Consider the following 20,109-nt stretch of genomic DNA (forward strand, 5'->3'; position numbering starts at 1 on the left):
ACACTCAACTAGACCGGTTAGTGCTTCATGGGCAGTGCATCACCAGGCCTCCATAGCTCAGATCTGCAAGGCTGCAACTTGGTCTTCAGTCCATACATTCACTAGATTCTATCAGGTGGATGTAAGAGGACACGAGGATGCCGCCTTTGGGCGCAGTGTGCTGCAGGCAGCAGTATAGATCCTCTTGTCCGTTGGCGGTCTATGTATTTTCTGATCTGTGTCTCCCTCCCCTCAATTTGGGCATTGCTTTAGGACATCCCAATAAGTAATTACCAAGCCTCTGTGCCCTGTGATGTATGAACAAGAAAATAGGATCTTTAAATACAGCTTACCTGTAAAACCTTTTCTTGGGAATACCTCACGGATCACATAGCTCCTCTTCGGGATTATAGGTTTGGGTACTTATTGCTTTGCTACAAAACTGAGGTATGCTCCATATGGGAGGGGTTATATAGGGGAGGAACTCATCTTGTGATTAGGGTTACCAGTGTCCAATCACTTGAAGGTACTATCTAACCCACTAAGTAATTACCAAGCCTCTGTGTCCCGTGATGTATTCCCAAGAAAAGGATTTTACAGGTAAGCTGCATTTAAAAATCCTATTTTTTTTTTTTTTTGCTACTTACCATGAAATCCCTTTCTCTGAGTTCATTGAGGGACACAGCTTTTATATATGAAGTTTTGTTAGAGTAACTTCAAAATTAGTTATTCCTGCCACTTCTTCCTTACCATAATAAAATTTTAAGGATGAGGCATGTTTTCAAAATTACAGCCCACTATGTGAATTTATGGAAAATATATGAGTGATAAGAAATACACACACTTTGCGTGTTACTAGTGCAGGTAAAAACCTTTTTAAATCAGGAGTAAATGCAGGTTTTTTTTCTTTACAAACGAAAATTTGTACTTTTCATTTAACGAAACAGCCAATACAGCTGTTCTTCTAAAGGAAAGCGTACATAATAAAATAATATAAATAATGTAACCACTTTTAATACTTCCAAAACCTTTCTTTGCTTTACTGAATACAATTTTAACAAGAACGTGCCATATGGTAATAGCTACACTCTGTACACAGACACTGTCCCTCTAATGGTGGGTGGATGGCACATTTTGTACTTTATATACTTAGTATGCTGTGCAAAGACAAATAGTATGAAAGTTCTGATGACATAATTCTTGAGTCCTCAGGTGAATGCCATTCCTATTTAACAGACAATTTATTTTAATTGCCTTTTCCTGGGACCATATGCTCACAATCAATACTGCACTGGAAGGCTGCATGTCATATTATTAGGTTAATGACATAGGAGATATAAGTTAGAATTTAAATCTTTAATAAATGGCTCCATGCTGGTGGTATTGTGTGCAATATATATAGCTGGGGGTGAGGAGAAGTTGTAGTCTTCTAGTGTCACAGTACTTTTCGTTTTAATGAACACTGTAAAAAAAAAAAAAAATTCAATATGCTCTTACTTGCTCTAAAGATATATATATATATATATATATATATATATATATATATACCGTATTTATCGGCGTATAACACGCACCGGCGTATAACACGCACCCCAATTTAGGAGGGAATTTTAAGGAAAAAAAAAACTTTTAGGAGGGAAGTTGAAGGGAAAAAAACTTACATTTAAATGCCCATCATTGCAGCCTTCCCAGTGCAGCCATGTTAGTGCAGCTATGTCAGTGCAGCCTTCCCCAGTGCAGCCTTGTCAGTGCAGCCATGTCAGTGCAGCCTTCCCCAGTGCAGCCTTGTCAGTGCAGCCTTCCCCAGTGCAGCCTTGTTAGTGCAGCCTTGTCAGTGCAGCCTTGTCAGTGCAGCCTTGTCAGTGCAGCCATGTCAGTGCAGCCTTCCCCAGTGCAGCCTTGCCCCAGTGCAGCCTTTCTTTCCCCTGTCCCTGCTTTGTGGGCTTCAAAATCGCCGACCGCGATTTGAAAATGGCGCCGCTGGCGCCGAAATACACAGAGCCGGTCCTCGGCTCTTTCCGGCGGCTCTCGTTCACTTTCAGTTCCACTCGTAGTCCCGAGCGGAGCTATCCGAGTAGGTTCGGATAGCTCCGCTCGGGACTACGAGTGGAGCCGAAAGTAAACGAGAGCCGCCGGAAAGAGCCGAGGACCGGCTCTGTGTATTTTGGCGCCGGCGGCGCCATTTTCAAATCGCGGTCGGCGATTTTGACATTTTGACAGCTCGGGATCGCAGGGGATCGGCGTATAACACGCACCTGCGACTTTCCCCTGATTTTAAGGGGAAAAAAGTGCGTGTTATACGCCGATAAATACGGTATATATATATATATATATATATATATATATAATCGATATAGATCTATCTATCTATCGCTATAGATAGATATATCTATCTATATATAGATATATCTATCTATATATATCTATATATATAGATAGATATATCTATCTATATATATCTATATATAGATAGATATATCTATATATAGATCTATATAGATATATATATCTATATAGATCTATAGAGAGAGAGAGAGAGAGAGAGAGAGAGATACATATATACACTTGTCAAGTAAAAGCCAGCAGCTCACAATGCTGTAGGGTTTTAAAGCAATTTGGCTACACAGCCTTCCTCATGTAATGAGGAAGGCTGTGTAGCCAAAACGCGTTAACACTTCAGCATTGTGTCTTTATATATGTAGCCAATAAAAGATTTATTCTGAAAGAGCAGCTTTTACTTGACAAAGATCTGCTATTGTGGGAGTTGAATGCCCCAGCCAGAGCACCGGTCTCCAGCTCCTGGACTTTGGAGATAACGGTAGAGAGCTTGGGTAAATCTACTATATATATATATATTTATTTATAATACACGCACCAGCCACTTTATTAGGTACACCTTTCTAGTATCGGGTTGGACCCCCGTTTGCCTTCAGAACGGCCTTCATTCTTTATGGCATAGATTCAACGAGGTGTTGGAAACATTCCTCAGAGATTTTGGTCCATAGTGACACGATAGCATCACCCAGTTGCTGCAGATTTGTCAGCTGCACATCCATGATGTGAATCTCCCGTTCTACCACATCACAAAGGTGCTCTATTGGATGAGATCTGGTGAGTGTGGAGGCCATTGGAGTACAGGGACCTCATTGTCCAGCGGTGAGATGATTGGAGCTTTGTGACATGGTGCATTATCCTGCTGGAAGGAGCCATCAGAAGATGGGGACACTGTAGTCATAAAGGGATGGACATGGTCAGCAACAATACTCAGGTAGGTTGTGGCATTTAAACGATGCTCAAATGGTACTAAGGGGCCCAAAGTGTGCCAAGAAAATATCCCCTACACCATTAAACCACCACCACCAGCCTGAACCATTGATACAAAGCAGGATGGATCCATACTTTCATATTGTTTATGCCAAATTCTGACCCTACCATCTGAATGTCGCAGCTGAAATCGAGACTCATCAGACCAAGCAACGTTTTTCCAATCTTCTATTGTCCAATTTTGGTGAGCCTGTGTGAATTGTAGCCTCAGTTTCCTGTTCTTAGTGTGGTCTTCTGCTGCTGTAGCCCATCTGCTTCAAGGTTCGATGTGTTGTGTGTTCAGAGATGGTATTCTGCATACCTTGGTTGTAATGAGTGGTTATTTGAGTTACTGTTGCCTTTCTATCATCTCAAACCAGTCTGCTCATTCTCCTCTGACCTCAACAAGGCATTTTTCGTCCACACAACTGCCGCTCACTGGATATTTTCTCTCTTTCTGACCATTCTCTGTAAACCCGAGAGATGGTTGTGCATGAAAATCCCAGCGAAAAACTGAAAATACTCAGACCAGCCCGTCTGGCACCAACAACCATGCCAAAGTCACTTAAATCCCATTTCTTCCCCATTCTGATGCTCGGTTTGAACGTCAACAAGTCGTCTTTACTGCGTTTAGATGCCTAAATGTATTGAGTTGCTGCCATGTGATTGGCTTTGGGATTGTGTTACCAAGCAATTGTGTACCTCATAAAGTGGCCGGTGAGTGTATATATAGTCATATCTTCTGTATTGCACCTTTACCTTTCTCTTGGATCCTGGGTGATATACCGCACAAGTCCATAATCAAAAAATGGCCAACACATTAAACAAATTTACAGACCAAAGGCGCAAATAAAAGAAGTTCAGTGTTAGGGTGTACATACACAGTTTACATGCAGATGATTATGAACGTGAAAGGTAGTAGAAGTAGACGGTGGACTTTTCAGTACAGGCCTCCTTTAACATTAGAAGTCCCCTGACTAATTTCACTTGCTGGATTTACTCTTTGACTTTGGTTAAAGGAAATAGGCACGTACCTTTTCTGTTTCTTCCAGTTTTTAAAAGCACAGCAGTGGCTTGGATACGTAAGATTGGCCTCAATAAGACTAGACAGCCTTTCCAAAGGAGGGAGCTTCTTCAAGTTATAAGCGTGGTTAGCAATAAGTTTCTTTATATGCTCCAGGCCATGCTTGGGCAGTGAGTTGATTTGAGTTTTTGAAATATCCCTGTTTGTAAAAAAAAAATAATAAAAGAAGACATGGGAAAGATTGCATGAAGCAGCAGCCACTGGATCTAAAGAAAAAATCAAAGAAAGATTGAATGTGTGAGCTAACCGGTTTGGAAGGGTCTATAGGAGTTCAATATGTTAACTAACATGCTAAAAAAAATATATGTTCTATGCTGTGTGTTCCATTGTCAAGGAGTACCAGTGATGAAAGAAAGGGTGGGAATACAAATGAGTTATAGAATATTACAAGGAGATGTTTATAGGGAGGTATCGGGGTACAAAACACTACCACACTGTCCTACAATAACAGATACATTGATCCCCTAGATCTATAAAATAATTATCAGGCCTGGGGAAACCCCTGCTAATATCAATTCTTTGGGGTAAGTGGGAAAAATGCCCCTTACATTGGTGGTCAGTGGGAAGAATGTACTTTACATCTGTGAGGAACCAATGCCCTCCACTCATAGGTGGGCACAGCCTATTGCATTAGGGTGTGCACTCCAAAGCTCAAACACATATACAGTATCTCACAAAAGTGAGTACACCCCTCACATTTTTGTAAATATTGTATTATATCTTTTCATGTGACAACACTGAAGAAATAACGCTTTGCTACAATGTCAAGTAGTGAGTGTACAGCTTGTATAACAGTGTAAATTTGCTGTCCCCTCAAAATAACTCAATACACAGCAATTAATGTCCAAACCGCTGGAAACAAAAGTGAGTACACCCCTAAGTGAAAATGCCCAATTTGGGCCCAATGTGTCAATATTTTGTGTGGCCACCATTATTTTCCAGCACTGCCTTAACCCTCCTGGGCATGGAGTTCACCAGAGCTTCACAGGTTGCCACTGGAGTCCTCTTCCACTCCTCCATGACGACATCACAGAGCTGGTGGATGTTAGAGACCTTGTGCTCCTCCACCTTCCGTTTGAGGATGCCCCACAGCTATTTAGGTCTGGAGACATGCTTGGCCAGTCTATCACCTTTACCCTCAGCTTCTTTAGCAAGGCAGTGGTCGTTGGAGGTGTGTTTGGGGTCATTATCATGTTGAAATACTGCCCTGCAGCCCAGTCTCTGAAGGGAGGGGATCATGCTCTGCTTCAGTATGTCACAGTACATGTTGGCATTCATGGTTCCCTCAATGAACTGTAGCTCACCAGTGCCGGCAACACTCATGCAGTCCCAGACCATGACACTCCCACCACCATGCTTGACTGTACGCAAGAAACCTGCAGGATTTAGGAGATATCCGTATTAGCATGTGCCGACGTCATCGGTACATGCGCACTGAAGCAATGGCATGTTCGTGCCACTGCTTTAGCTAGTGTGCCATTACCAGCAGCTCCCACGTGCATGCAGGAGCGATGTACAGGGGGAGCTAGGGGGGCTTCGATCTAAGGTATTTCATAATGAGCTAGTATGCTATGCATACTAGCTCATTATGCCTTTGTCTAGCAGGTTTTTATTTTTTTTTAATTTTTTTATAGTGGGTTTACAACCACTTTAAACTGCTTTATGGTCTTGGCCACCGTGCTGCAGGTCAGTTTCACGGTCTTGGCAATCTTCTTATAGCCTAGGCAATCTTTATGTAGAGCAACAATTCTTTTTTTTAGATCCTCAGAGAGTTCTTTGCTATGAGGTGCCATGCTGAACTTCCAGTGACCAGTATGAGAGAGTGAGAGCGATAGCACCAAATTTAACACACCTACTCACCATTTACACCTGAGACCTTGTAACACTAACGAGTCACATGACTCCGGGGAGAGAAAATGGCTAATTGGGCCCAATATGGACATTTTCACTTAGGGGTGGACGCTTTTTCTGTTGCCAGCGGTTTAGACATTAATGGCTGTGTGTTGAGTTATTTTGAGGGGACAGCAAATTTACACTGTTATACAAGCTGTACACTCACTACTTTACATTGTAGCAAAGTGTCATTTCTTCAGTGTTGTCACATGAAAAGATATAATAAAATATTTAAAAAAATGTGAGGGGTGTACTCACTTTTTGTGAGATACTGTATGTGTGTGCATGTGTACAGTATATATACTGACAATGTCAGTAGAGCAGCGGACGGTATCATTAGGGCAGAGACTGGTGTGAGTAGGCTAGTGGAGGGTGTCAGTAGTTTTTTATTTATTTATTTTATTTTTTTAATTAGTTTTTTTTACAATTTTTTTTAGGAGCCCTGTGGAAATATCAGGAGTCTAAACAGGGGGAATCTGCGCCACACATGCTGATTAGGGTGTACCCAGGCACATCTGGCACACCCTGTGCGCACACCTATGCCTCTACTGTGCGTATTTGTAAATAGCTGTTGTTTGTTATTTACTATAGAGTAAGTTTTTTTATAGAGAGGTACTTCCCATCCCTGCTAGCTGGGTTCAGAAACCCTCAGAGGAAGGAAGTGGTGTGAGAAAGACAGAAAGGGGAACTGAGCCACGTGACCTTACACATAGATGCAGCTGCTGCTGTATTTTGAGTATTCGCAAGTATTCCTATGTTAAAATAGTTTAAAGGATACATATGGCCAAAGCTCTTTTGGCCATACTTCTCCTGTGGGTCACAGGAGTGCACTTAGTTCTTCACTCCTGTGACCCAGAATCAGCTGATAGTGGGCTAAAGCTGTTTTAGCTCAGGGGTCAATAACCAGCATAGGCTAGAGCCAGGTTAGGCTTTTGAAGTCTGAGTTCCAGTGACACACCACAATTTCTGCTGGTGAGAAACAGCGCTCCAGGCTGGTTGGACAACGATTGGCGGATCTTTCTATGCTGATCTTGTCTTCAGGTCTCTGACACCAAAATGGACAGCGCATTGCATCTATCTTCAGGGCCCCCTGCAAGTGAGCTTTGCTGCAAAATTCATCTGTAGGTCAGCAGTAAGTTTCATCTATCCATGTTTTTTTGTTTTTTCCTTTGTTCAGCCTGCAGCCTAAAAATCTAACAGTGTGTGGGCAGCTTTAGTCACTTTGTCCATTCAGGTTCTCTTGTAAGTAGACTCTTTTACCCACTGATACTCACATTTTTTCAGGAACATAATGTAAAAGGGCATGCCGGCCATTAATGCGCACATGTTTTCAGCATGGAAGCCCAACTAAATGAGCAACAATGCGCGTGAGTCTGCACATAGGAACGCAGGCCCAACAGCATGCACATGGACATATGGGCCCTGTATGATATCATTGTTGAATGGTATCTCAGCTTGAGTTCCTGTTATCCCAGATCCTGAACCTGATTGACACTGTTATTGACCTGGTTTTAGTCTGACTCTAACCTGCTTCTGGATAAACCTTGCCTGTCTAAATTTGCTGCCTAACTTTGTTATCAACCTCGGTCTGGACACTTGATCAAGATTTCCTATTGATTCTGTACCTCACTGCCTACACAATGCCACCCTTGCCCCTGACCTTGATCCTGCATACGATTTGGTGCCTTCCTGCCCAACTGTTACTGAGCTCAGCCTGCAACCCAGCTTTGATCTCTACTGTACTTGGTATATTCTGGGTGCTCTCACCACTGTGCTTCTGTTTAACCGGCTCTGATCTCTTCTGGACTTGGTATATTCTGGGTGCCCTCACCACTGTGCTTCTGCTTAACCGGATATGAGCTCTACTGGACTTGGTGTATTCTGGATGCTTCTGCTTACTTGATACCAGAACTCTCATTTTCAGTCTTCAGCTAACCGGCTCTGATCTCTTCTGGACTTGGTACATTCTTGGTGCCTTCACTACTGTGCTTCTGCTTAACTGGCTCTGTTCTCTACTGGACTTGGTATATTCTGGGTGCCCTCACCACTGTGCTTCTGCTTAACCGGCTCTGATCTCTTCTGGACTTGGTATATTCTTGGTGCCTTCACCACTGTGCTTCTGCTTAACTGGCTCTGTTCTCTACTGGACTTGGTGTATTCTGGGTGCCCTCACCACTGTGCTTCTGCTTAACCGGCTATGAGCTCTACTGGATTTGGTGTATTCTGGATGCTTCTGCTTGCTTGTTACCAGAACTCCCATTTTCAGTCTTCAGTTCCAGCTTCTTGGCACCTGAGCCCTCCCATTGCCCCTGCAGTCCCTATCACAACTTTCAGGGGTGCTCAGATAGGAATTATGCAAGAGGCCACCTTTGTCCTCTCAAGCTCCTCACACAGGTACGTGACACATTTATTATATTTCTCAGCCACTTCACTGTTCTGTTGGAGCAAATACCCAGTCCTTCCAGATATGTAGGAGCATGTGACCTTCTATGAGGATGCAGTGCTAGAACCTTAGTAGCCAATCACCAAGCTCAAACATTATCATAGGAATAGCAAGAGATTAACCCTGTGTAAGCTCCAATACCATAGGCACAAAGCATGGGGAAAGCATGGCTGAAGTATGAACAGATAATGGCAGAGGGGGAAGGGAACCTGTCACTTTTCTCCTCAACTGGCAAAGTGACAGAGCCTCTTTGGGACACTTCCGTGCAAAAGTAGCCACTAATTATAACACGTGGGGGTATAGGAGTATAAAAAGATTTTAAAAAAGACAAAAAAGTATGAGACTTCAATTGGACTCTAATTTAAGTCCAAATTGATAAAAATCAGAAGGTGATATTTTTACTCTCAGTGAAGTGTGTCATTATAAATTTCCACATTACCACATATTATAATACAAAGAAGCTATAGTATATGGTTAAGTGATACATTATTTTTTTTTTCATCCCCCAGATGTATATTCTCTAGTCTATGGAGTGGATTGCCTCAAGAGTCACTTAAATGTTCACTTTGTGTGTCTTTTATTAATTTTAATGAAATTCTTCCAAAAAGAGGAATGTATCACCTAGCATGCTAAAGCAAATTAAAATATAAAGCAAATTGTTAATTAAAAAATACAATAAAATCTACTAAAGTAAAGAAAACCCATAGCAGCCCACAGAGGTAACATTTGTTCTGAATAAAGCAATTTCAACATGTTCCTATGGAAATTACTGAACCATTCCATTTTTTCGAAACCTGGTTCTGCTTCATTTTTCTCCTGTTTTGCTATTAAACACTTTACACAGTTCAAAGGCAAACCATATGCGTTAGAAACTTTACATAACTCAAAAAAATACAAAAAGTTTGTGACTTTTTTTTTTTAACTGGGTGGTCAGGAGAAAAAAAAGGATTTGGCTGGCAAATAATAACAGAAAACTAAAAAGGACAATAATGCACACATTTTAGGAATGTTTTAAAAAAATTCAAACTTGAATTCCAAGTTATGTTTAATCTTTGACTACAATCTCTTTAAAGCAGAACTAAACCCTTATATCATTTTCAGCCAAGGAAGCTGACATCTTGGCCTCTGTTTGATCTGCAACTGCCGCAGTGCTGCACATGTGATAATTTATAACACCAGCCATTTGATGGTTTGACAGTTTGGTACAGAGCACATGCAAATGTGACAGTTACATTCCCGGGACACTTAATGGAATGTAACTGTTTGTTGAAACTGATCGATGGGTATAGTTCTGCTTTAACTAGTTTGCCAACCATATAATCAACCCTTTCAGATCCACGCTATAGCCGAATGACGGCTACAGCGTGGATCTGCTTTGCCGGGAGGCCGTCAATAGATGTCCTCCCCTTTGCAAGCTGGCCACGCCCCCCTGAAGGGCCCGCGCGTCGCGTACTGTGATCACCCGAGTTAATGAGATTTGGGTGATCGACGTAAGGGGTCCATCCCGGCCCCTTATCACGTGATCAGCTGTCAGCCAATGACAGCTGATCACGTGACGTAAACAGAAGATCGGTAATCCTTTTTTTTTTCTTCTCATGCTGTCAGCGTGAGGAGAAAGAAAAGCTGATCACGGCTTCTGTTCAAGGGACATCGGTCCTGAAGAGGAAGAAGTGAAGCCACCTCATATGTGCCCACCAGTACCGCCTGCCAGTGCCATCTGCCAGTGCCACAAATTAGTGCCCACAGTGCCATGAATCAGTGCCCACCAGTACATAAGTGCCAGCAATCAGTTCCACCTATCAATGCCCACGAGTGCCACCTATCAATGCCCACCAGTGGTGCCAATCAGTGCCTCATCAGTGCCAACTAGCAGTGCTGCCTATCAGTGTCACCTACCAGTGCCCATCACTGCCACCCATTAGTGCCCATCACTGCCACCCATTAGTGCCCATCAGTGCCAGCTACCAGTGCCACCTATCAGTGCCACCTATTAGTGCCCTTCAGTGCCACCTATCAATGCCCTTCAGTGCTGCCCATCAGTGCCACCTCTCAGTGCCCACCAGTGCTGCCTATTAGTGCCCACAAGTGTGGCCTATTAGTCCTGCCTTATCAGTGCCCATCAGTGTCGCCTTATCAATGCCCAGAGGTGATCAAATCATAAAAAAAAAAGCTCTATTTGTGGAAAAAAAAAATGATAAAAATTTAATTTGGGTACAGTGTTGTATGACCGCGCAATTGTCATTCAAAGAGTGACAGCGCTAAAAGCTGAAAATTGGTCTGGGCATTAGGGGGGTTTAGGTGCCCAGTAAGCAAGTGGTTAAAACAGAACTAAACACTCCTATCCTTAAAAGCCAAGGAGGCTGCCATTTTAGCCTGTCTTTGATCTGCATTTGCCATAATGCTACACATGTGATTACTTACGACACCAGTCATTTGATGGCTTGACAGTTGGGCTGAGAACACAATCAACTGTAATGCCCTGTACACACAATCGGACATTCCGACAACAAAATCCATGGATTTTTTCCGACGAATGTTGGCTCAAACTTGTCTTGCATACACACGGTCACACAAAGTTGTCGGAAAATCCTATCATTCTGAACGCGGTGACGTAAAACACGTACGTTGGGACTATAAACAGGGCAGTAGCCAATAGCTTTCATCTCTTTATTTATTCTGAGCATGCGTGGCACTTTGTGCGTCGGATTTGTGTACACACGATCAAAATTTTCGACAACGGATTTTGTTGTCGGAAAATTTTATAGCCAGCTCTCAAACTTTGTGTGTCAGAAAATCCGATGAAAAAAGTCCGATGGAGCCTACACACGGTCGGAATTTCCGACAACACGCTCCGATGGCACATTTTCCGTCGGTGTGTACGGGGCATAACAGTTATCATTCATGACATGTCTTGAATGTATCAGTTTTGAAAAATAGATAAATTGATGGGTTTAGTTTCTCTTTAATATACGTACAAAATTTTATATTTTCTTTCTTAACCACTTGACCTCCAGAAGATTTACCCCCCTTCAGGACCAGGCCATTTTTTGCAATACAGCACTGCGAGACTTCAACTGACAATTGCGCGGTCATGCAATGCTGTACCCAAATAAAATGTATGTTCTATTTTACCACACATAGAGCTTTCTATTGGTGGTATTTGATCACCTCTGCGGTTTTTATTTTTTGCGCTATTAACAAAAAAATACCAACAGTTAAAAAAAAATATATATATATTTTACTCTCTGCTATAAAATATACCCAATAAAAAAATGTAAAAAATCTATTTTTTTTTTATCAATTTAGGCCAATATGTATTTTGCTACATATTTTTGGTAAAAAAAAAATCCCAATAAGCGTATATTGATTGGTTTTCACAAAAGTTATAGTGTCTAAAAACTATGGGATAGATTTATGGATTTTTTTTTTTTTTACTAGTAATGGGGGCAATCATCGCCTTATAGTGGGACTGCGATAAATCAGACACTAACTGACACTTTTGGGGGACTATTGATACTAACACAGTGATCAGTGCTAAAAAATATGAAATGCCACTGTACTAATGACACTGGCTAGGAAGAGGTTAACATCAGGGGCAATCAAAGGGTTAACTGTGTGCCTAGCCAGTGCTTGTGTACTGTGTGGGAGGTGCTTTTAATAGGGGAAAGCATTGATCCATGTTCCTGCTTTGCAGAGACACAGTATCCATGCCTTCTTTGCTGGCAGAAGGGTGATTGCCGTTCTGGCTCTCTGCCTAATGATCAGCTTAGGTACGTGATCCAGCAGAGCTGCTTTGTCGCCATATATAAGTTATACGGTCAGCAAGCGGTTAAGCCCATCCGGCTCCTGTATATATATGGCAGCTGCATGGCGGGGGACCCAATACGCGTGGACGACGGGCGCGATCCCCGCCGGCCACCCGTGATTGCGGGCACGAGAGCAGGATCGGGGATTTGTGTGTGTAAACACATAAATCCCTGTCCTGTCAGGGGAGAAAAAACAGATCATGTATTCCTACTAAGTAGGAACAACGATCTGTCTTCTCTCCCAGTCAGTCCTATCCCCATACAGTTAGAACACATCTAGGGAACACACACTTAACCCCTTGAGCGCCCCCTAGTGTTAATGCCTTCCCTGCCAGTGACATTTATACAGCAATCAGTGGCTATTTATAGCTCTGATCGCTATATACATGTCAATGGTCCAAAAAAAGTGTCAGAAGTGTCCGATTTGTCTGCCACAATATCGCAGTCCCAATAAAAATCGCTGATCACCGCCATTACTAGTAAAAAAAATTAATAAAATAAAAATGCCTAAAATCTATCCCCTATTTTGTAGATGCTATAACTTTTGCGCAAACCACTCAATATACGCTTATTGCGTTTTTTTTAACCAAAAATATGTAGAAGAATACATATCAGCCTAAACTGAGGAAAAAATTTGTTTTTTATATATTTTTGGGGGGTTATTTATTATAGCAAAAAGTTAAAAATATTGCGTTTTTTTTCAAAATTGTCGCTCTTTTTTTGCTTATAGCATAAAAAATAAAAACTGGAGAGGTGATCAAATACCACCAAAAGAAAGCTCTACTTTTTCTTGTTTGGGTACAACATCGCACGACCGCGCAATTGTCAGTTAAAGCGACACAGTGCCGAATCGCAAAAAGTGCTCTGGTCTTTTGCCAGCCAAATGACTGATTGAAGGTGTTAAAAGTCCTGCAAGCTCCAAGTTTGGTGCAGCAAAAACACACCTCTCCATCGAAATGAGTAGAAAATGAATCAAAAACACGGTAAAGATGCATCACAAATGTGCTTTTGGTGCATTTATTTAGTGATATGTCCTTTTTTCACAAGTGCAAAATGCACCGGAAACGCGGCAAAAACGCATAAACGTTTTAACCACATTTTTGCGACGAAGAAGTGTGAAAGCAGCCTAAATCATTCAGAGCAGTGACTCCTCCCCCCCTCTTTAGATGCTCCATAAAGTTTCAATTAGAGGCAGGTTGTTTGAAAGGAAGCAGTCCAGTGAGCAATCCATAATGCTCTACGAATCCTTTATCATAGGTGCATGTGAAAGATTGTAGAGGTCATAGGCGTGCGCAGGGGGTGTGCCAGGTGTGCCTGGGCACACCCTAATCACTATGCGGTTGATTTACTAAAACCAGATAGTGCAAAATCTGGTGCAGCTGTGCATGGTAGCCAATAAGCTACTAACTCTGGCTTGTTTAGTTAAGCTTTAGCAAAAAAACCTGGAAGCTGATTGGTTTCTATGCAGAGCTGCACCAGATTTTGTACTCTCCAGCTTTAGTAAATCAACCCCTATGTGCAGTGCCAATTTCCCCTACTACCCAGGCTTCCCCCCGCACTGCAGTGCTGCTGGCTTTCCTCGTCTCCCCCCGGCTACTGTGGGGTATGCTTTAGGTTGGAGAGCGGAGGAAGGGGCTAGTAGATATGTAATTTACTGACCCCTTCCTTTTCTAAATGAACACCGTGAACACACTCCCTCACTGTGTCCATTCATAACCAAAGCACAGTAAATTGTTTAGTATGCTTCAGTTTGTGAATGAACAGGAAGCCGCTCATCACAGAGCGCTTTCGATTCGTTCACTGTCCCATGCAGCTGAAACTGCAGAGAAAGGCACGTGTGTTTGAGCTTTGGGGTGCACACCCTAATGCAATGGGCTGCGCACACCTATGGTATAGGTATAGTAGATAAGAGATGCATTGGGGTTGATTTACTAAAGGCAAAAGGACTGCACTTTGCAAAGTGCAGTTGCACCAGAGCTTAGTAAATGATTTTCCTTGTATATGTTTTTATTTTCCTTGCATGTGATTGGGTATTCTTAGCAATATGAAGCTTTACCTCTTTTACTAAGCTCTGGAGCAACTGAACTTTGCAAAGTGCACAGTCCTTTTGCCTTTAGTAAATCAACCTCTTTGCATCAGTTTAAAAATGTATACCTAAAAATGAATCCAAAAGTAAGTATTAGTTTGTCTTTTAACTCCCCAGTGTCTGCAAACAGCACATACAACGTTAGTTTTGGAGTGGACTGAACCTTTAACACCCCCCCCCTCCCCCGTTGCCCAAATAAATGCTGTGTATACATTGCCAGCGTCCTGATGCAGTTCAGTAATCTGGAGTGAATTATGTTAGTAAATGGGTGTCTTACAATTGCAAGCTAAACTTCTGTAACTCAGATATTGATTTGTTCTCTCTCATAGATCTTAGCTGCAGATAAAACAAAAGATTTCACAAGTTTAATTTAAATCTCATCAGGGAAAGTTATAACTTACAGCACTTCTGGTCCACTGGCTCCATGGAAAACAAGATCGGGTAACGTTGTTAGCTTCTGATTGCCACTGAGGAGTCTATTAGATACAAAATTCCAAGAAATGAATATTATACAATGAAAACACAACGGAGATCATATGAGTTCAGGAACTCACAATTCATGTACATTTGTTCCATTGAAAGCATGGTTCTCTATTTCTTCTATATCATTCTGCACAAGCCATCTAGAAAAAAAAAAAAAGGAAATAAGATTCATTGGAATTGAAATATTGATGTTACTGGTAGAGAACATATGAGCTCAGAGCAAGGAAAATAGTGGAGAAAATTTGTGTTCTCTTAACCACTTGCTTACTGGGCACATAGACCCCCCCTTCCTGCCCAGGCCCATTTTCAGCATTCAGCGCTGTCACTCTCTGAATGACAATTGCGCGGTCATACAACACTGGACATTTTTATCATTTTTTTTTTACACAAATAGAGATTTCTTTTAGTGGTATTTAATTTTTTTTTTTGTTTGCTAAACAAACAAAAAAAGACCGACAATTTTGAAAAAAACAAACACATATTTTTCATAGTTTGTAAACAGGTAACTTTTCTCCTTCATTGATGTGTGCTGATGAGGCTGCACTGATGGCACTGAAGGGCACTGAGAGATGATACTGATGGGCACTGATAGGCACTGGTAGGTAACACTGATATGCAGCACTGATAGGTGGAACTGATGATGAGGCACTGATGGGCACTGATTGGAAGCACTGATGGGCACTGATAGGTGGCACTGGTGGGCACTGATAGATGGTACTGGTGGGCAGTGGTAGGTGGCACCGGTGGGCACTACTTAACAGTACTAATGGGCACTGGTAGGTGGCACTGGTGGGCATTGATTTGTGGCACTGATGGGCTACTGTCATGGTGTAGGAACTTTGTCCCGGTTAAACAAGCCGGAAATTATCTTATTTGTTTCTCCTCGCGCTGTCAGCGTGGGGTGAAAATTAAAGCCGATTACCAGCTTCTGTTTACATCATGTGATCAGCTGTCATTGGCTGACAGCTGATTACGTGGTAAAGGGCCAGGATCGGGACCCATGGACTCAGTGATCACAGAGCGCGCCACCTGCGCCCCGCAGGGGGCGCGCCGGCAGCGCGAGCCTCGCATGACGTACATGTAGGGTTGCCACCTGTTTTGAATCGTGTGTCCGGGTTTCAGACCAGCTGAAACCCAGACACAACATTAGGAAAGGACTGTGGCTCTCCAAGTCAACCATGGGCCCCATACACGGACAGTAGAGGAGAAAGGGCTTGATCTGCTCCTCCTCCTCTTGCCCCCACCCCTCTGTCTGCCCACCTTCACTCCATTCCTTGGCATTCTGTGCCTCAAGAATAGGATGTGTGGGCTGGAAGTTTGAAGCTCAGCAACCGGCAGATACATCATTGATGAAAGGTGTCGGTGCCTTAGCCTCCATCCTCGGGTGAGTGAGCTCACCATCCAATGTCTGTGCCTGATGTCTCCCTCCTTCTATCTCCTGCCTCCAAGCGAGTGGGTACACTAAGGTAAGGGGGACTCAGATGTAAGGGGTACCCTGCGGACTCTGATGTAAGTGGGAGGTTTGGTGAGCAGAAACCCCCTTACATCAGAGTTCCCCTTTACACCAGAGTCCACAGCGTTCCCCCTTAAAAATAAAATTTTGCCGTGCACGGCTTAAGTGTTCGGGTTTGGCTTGAAGAAAAGGTGGCAACCCTACGTACATGGACGCCCTCCTGGCAATTTTAGCCCGTGCTGTAGCCGTCTTTTGGCTATAGCGCGGGCGTGAAGAGGTTAAAGTGACACTAAACAATACCTTTATTGTCCAAAAATAATCCACACACATCCACTACTTAATGGCCCTTTAATCTTCTTTTATAAAATTGTTTCTTATTGTGTCTTTCTGTCTACTTGTGATATCCACCGTGAGCTTCCAAACCTCTCTCTTTCCCCATCACTTATGTTTGTTTGGAACAAGCAGTGCATGTTAGTTGTGGTCATGTGTACTGCTCTATGTTCACTACAAATCCCATAGTCCATCTCAGTAGGGAGCAAGAGAGGACGGCTACATTCCTACATAAAGTGGGACTATGGAGAACAAACACAGCCACATCTAACAAGGATTCAGGTCAGAGCAGACAGACAAAAAGGAATTTGGAATTTTGCAGAAGGCTAAGAGCAATAGAAGGGATTTTTTTTTTTTTTTTAGTTAAGAATATTTTTTTTTAACTAGTGGCACTATAACCAATTCAGCTCTGGAAGATTTTACCCCCCTTTGTGACCAGGCCATTTTTTGCTATTCAGCACTGCGCTACTTTAACTGACAATTGCGCAGTCATGTGACGCTGTACGTGAATGAAATTTATATAAATAAATAAAGAATAAAACATTTTTTTAAAAATTACACAAATACTGTAGAGCTTTCTTTTGGTGGTATTTTATCACCACTGGGTAATTTATTTTTTATTATATAAGCTATAAAAGACCAGCCGATGGGGGGAAAAAAACAATATTTTTAACTTTCTGCTATAAAACCTACAATTAAAAAAAAAAAATAATAATTTCTTCATAAGTCTAGGGCAAAATGTATTCTGCTACTTGTCTTTGGTAAAAGAAAATTCCCAAAATGTAGACATTAGGGATGGGCCCAACAGACCCCTGTTCGGTTTGCACCAGAACTTCCAAACACTGCGAAAGTTCGGACCCGAATAACGAACCCCGTTAAAGTCAATAGGACCCTAAGGGCCAAAAATCAAAAGTGCCCATTTTGAAGGCTTATATCCACTTCCCATCCGGCCTATAGCAGATTGACGGCCGGGGCAGTGGTTCAGTTATACTGAATGGGTGTCATATGACGTCCTTCAGGATAACAGCCGCCGCGCGCCCGTGGGGGCGTGCATCGCGGCGATCGGTGGTGCAGTGTGTCAGTCTTTACCACGTCATCAGCCGTGTCCAATCAGGGCTGATCACGATGTCAATAGGAAAAGCCATTGATCGTCTTTTCCTCACTCGCGTCTGACAGACGCGAGTAGAGGAGAGCCGATCGGCGCCTCTCCTGACAGGGGGGGTCTGCGCTGATTGTTTATCAGCGCAGCTCCCCCTCGGATGCCCACACTAGGTCACCAGGGAAGCCACCAGGACCACCAGGGAAGCAGGCAACATGTGGATGGCCAGGTATGTACCCCATGGCCATCCACATGTGCCCAATGTGCCCAGTCTGTGCCCAATCTGTGCCAATCAGTGCCCACAAATGGGCACTGACTGGCACCATTATAAATCAGTGATGCCCAGCAATGCCACCCATCAATGTCATCAGTGCCACCAATCAGTGTCAACAGTGCCACCCATCAGTGTCCATCTGTGCCACCTATCAGTGCCAATCCATGCCCACCTATCAGTGCCCATCTGTGCCACCTATCAGTGCTACCCATAAGTACCCATCAGTGCCACTCATAAGTGCCCATCAGTGCCGCCTATGAGTGCCCATCAGTGCCGCCTATGAGTGCCCATTAGTGCCGCATACCAGTGCCACCTATCCATGCCCATCAGTGCCACCTATCAGTGTCCATCAGTGCCGCCTATCAGTGCCCATCATCAGTGCCTGTCAGTGCCACCTCATCAGTGCCACCTCATTGGTGCCACCTCATCGGTGCCCATCAGTGCCGCTTTATCAGTGCCCGTCAGTGCAGCCATATCAGTGCCCATCATTGAAGAAGAAAACATACTTATTTACAAAAATTTTTAACAGAAACAAAGAGAAACTTTTTTTATGTGTTGCGCAAAAAATAAAAAACGCAGAGGTGATCAAATACCACCAAAAGAAAGCTCTATTTGTGGGAACAAAATGATAAAAAAATTTGTTTGGGTACAGTGTTGTATGACCGTGCAATTGTCATTCAAATTGCAACAGCGCTGAAAGCTGAAAATTGGCTTGGGTGGGAAGGTGCCTAAGTGCCTGGTATTGAAGTGGATATGCAAGTAATTGGGCATACAATGGTTTTAGGGGTCCGGGTCCTGCCCTGGAGGACATGTATCATTAAAAAAAAGTTTGTAAAAAACATCATTTTTAAATGAGCAGTGATTTTTTGATTTTTAAAGTGAAAGCATACAAATAAAAAAATCCTTCCAATATAGTGCCAGGGGGGTCCCCTTAGTCTACCTGTAAAGTGGCAGATCTGTACCATGTCTAGAATCTGCTGCAGCAATAATTGCATGTATAAAGCCAAAAAAATGAAATTTTCCCTGCTGCCTTTATTTTGCTCAGCAACATCTGAGGAGCCAGTGTGTGTATGATGAGGCCACAATGTAATACACTGGGAACAAGATTATAGATTTTTTGGATACATTCTGGTGTCACTTTGACTTTGGATAGAAGTAAGAGGTGCGTAAAAATTGGTCTTTGGGTGTCGGTGGCGCCTTCCCACCGTAACCCTATAGAGGTAATCTTGATGAAAGCAAGAATTGGCCTTGCTGTAAAAAATTGCAATGATATCCACCTGTCAAACAGGTGCAGAAAAATTGGTCTTTGGGTGTCTGTGGTGCCTTCCCACCAAATAACTCGTCAATGGCTGATGTTGGGGCTATGGCTGGAATAGATGTGGACAAGGAGGCAGGTTTATCCAATCTGGCAACTGCAGGGGACTGCCCACTTGTCTCTGCTTGTGTGACAGAGGATGAGGAGGATGAGGAAGGTTTAGTAAGCCAGTCCACCACTTCCTCTGCATGCTGTGGCTGGAGAACACGGGCAAACTAACTAAAAAGAGAAAATGATGCCCTGCCTGAGGAGTGACCACCATGTCCACCTTTGCCGGTGGACACATTTGTTGCTGGCCCCCTTACAGTGCCAAGGGAACGTCTGCCTCTCCTTGTTGTCCCACCGGACATTATTGGGATGGAGGGGGCGGTGCTTATAAGTAAATGTAAAGAAGAAGTTGAAATCTGTACGTAGATGCACTTTAATCAATGTAAAGAGGTGTTTGGTGCACTTTAATTTGAGTACTCACACTACACAGACACACTCTGCGGATACACTATAATATACTGCAATATAATGCGCCAAACGTACAGTGACGTACAGAACTATATGGCGTTACAC

At 42.9% G+C, this 20,109-nt stretch overlaps 1 protein-coding gene across 2 annotated transcripts in view; it reads right to left on the minus strand.

The window, feature by feature from the left end:
• The window catches only part of FSHR (follicle stimulating hormone receptor), a 239,644-nt gene that overhangs the window by 9,906 nt on the left and 209,629 nt on the right, over nt 1-20,109 (minus strand). For both annotated transcript variants that reach the window (XM_073628528.1, XM_073628527.1), the window contains exons 7-9: nt 15,149-15,217; nt 14,996-15,070; nt 4,317-4,505 (exon numbers count right to left, since the gene is read on the minus strand). In XM_073628528.1, coding sequence (XP_073484629.1) covers nt 4,317-4,505; nt 14,996-15,070; nt 15,149-15,217 — 333 coding nt within the window. The remainder of the gene's footprint in view (nt 1-4,316; nt 4,506-14,995; nt 15,071-15,148; nt 15,218-20,109) is intronic.

The sequence above is a fragment of the Aquarana catesbeiana genome, linkage group LG04 (assembly GCF_042186555.1).
Source record: "Aquarana catesbeiana isolate 2022-GZ linkage group LG04, ASM4218655v1, whole genome shotgun sequence".
NCBI classification, from domain to species: Eukaryota; Metazoa; Chordata; class Amphibia; order Anura; family Ranidae; genus Aquarana; species Aquarana catesbeiana.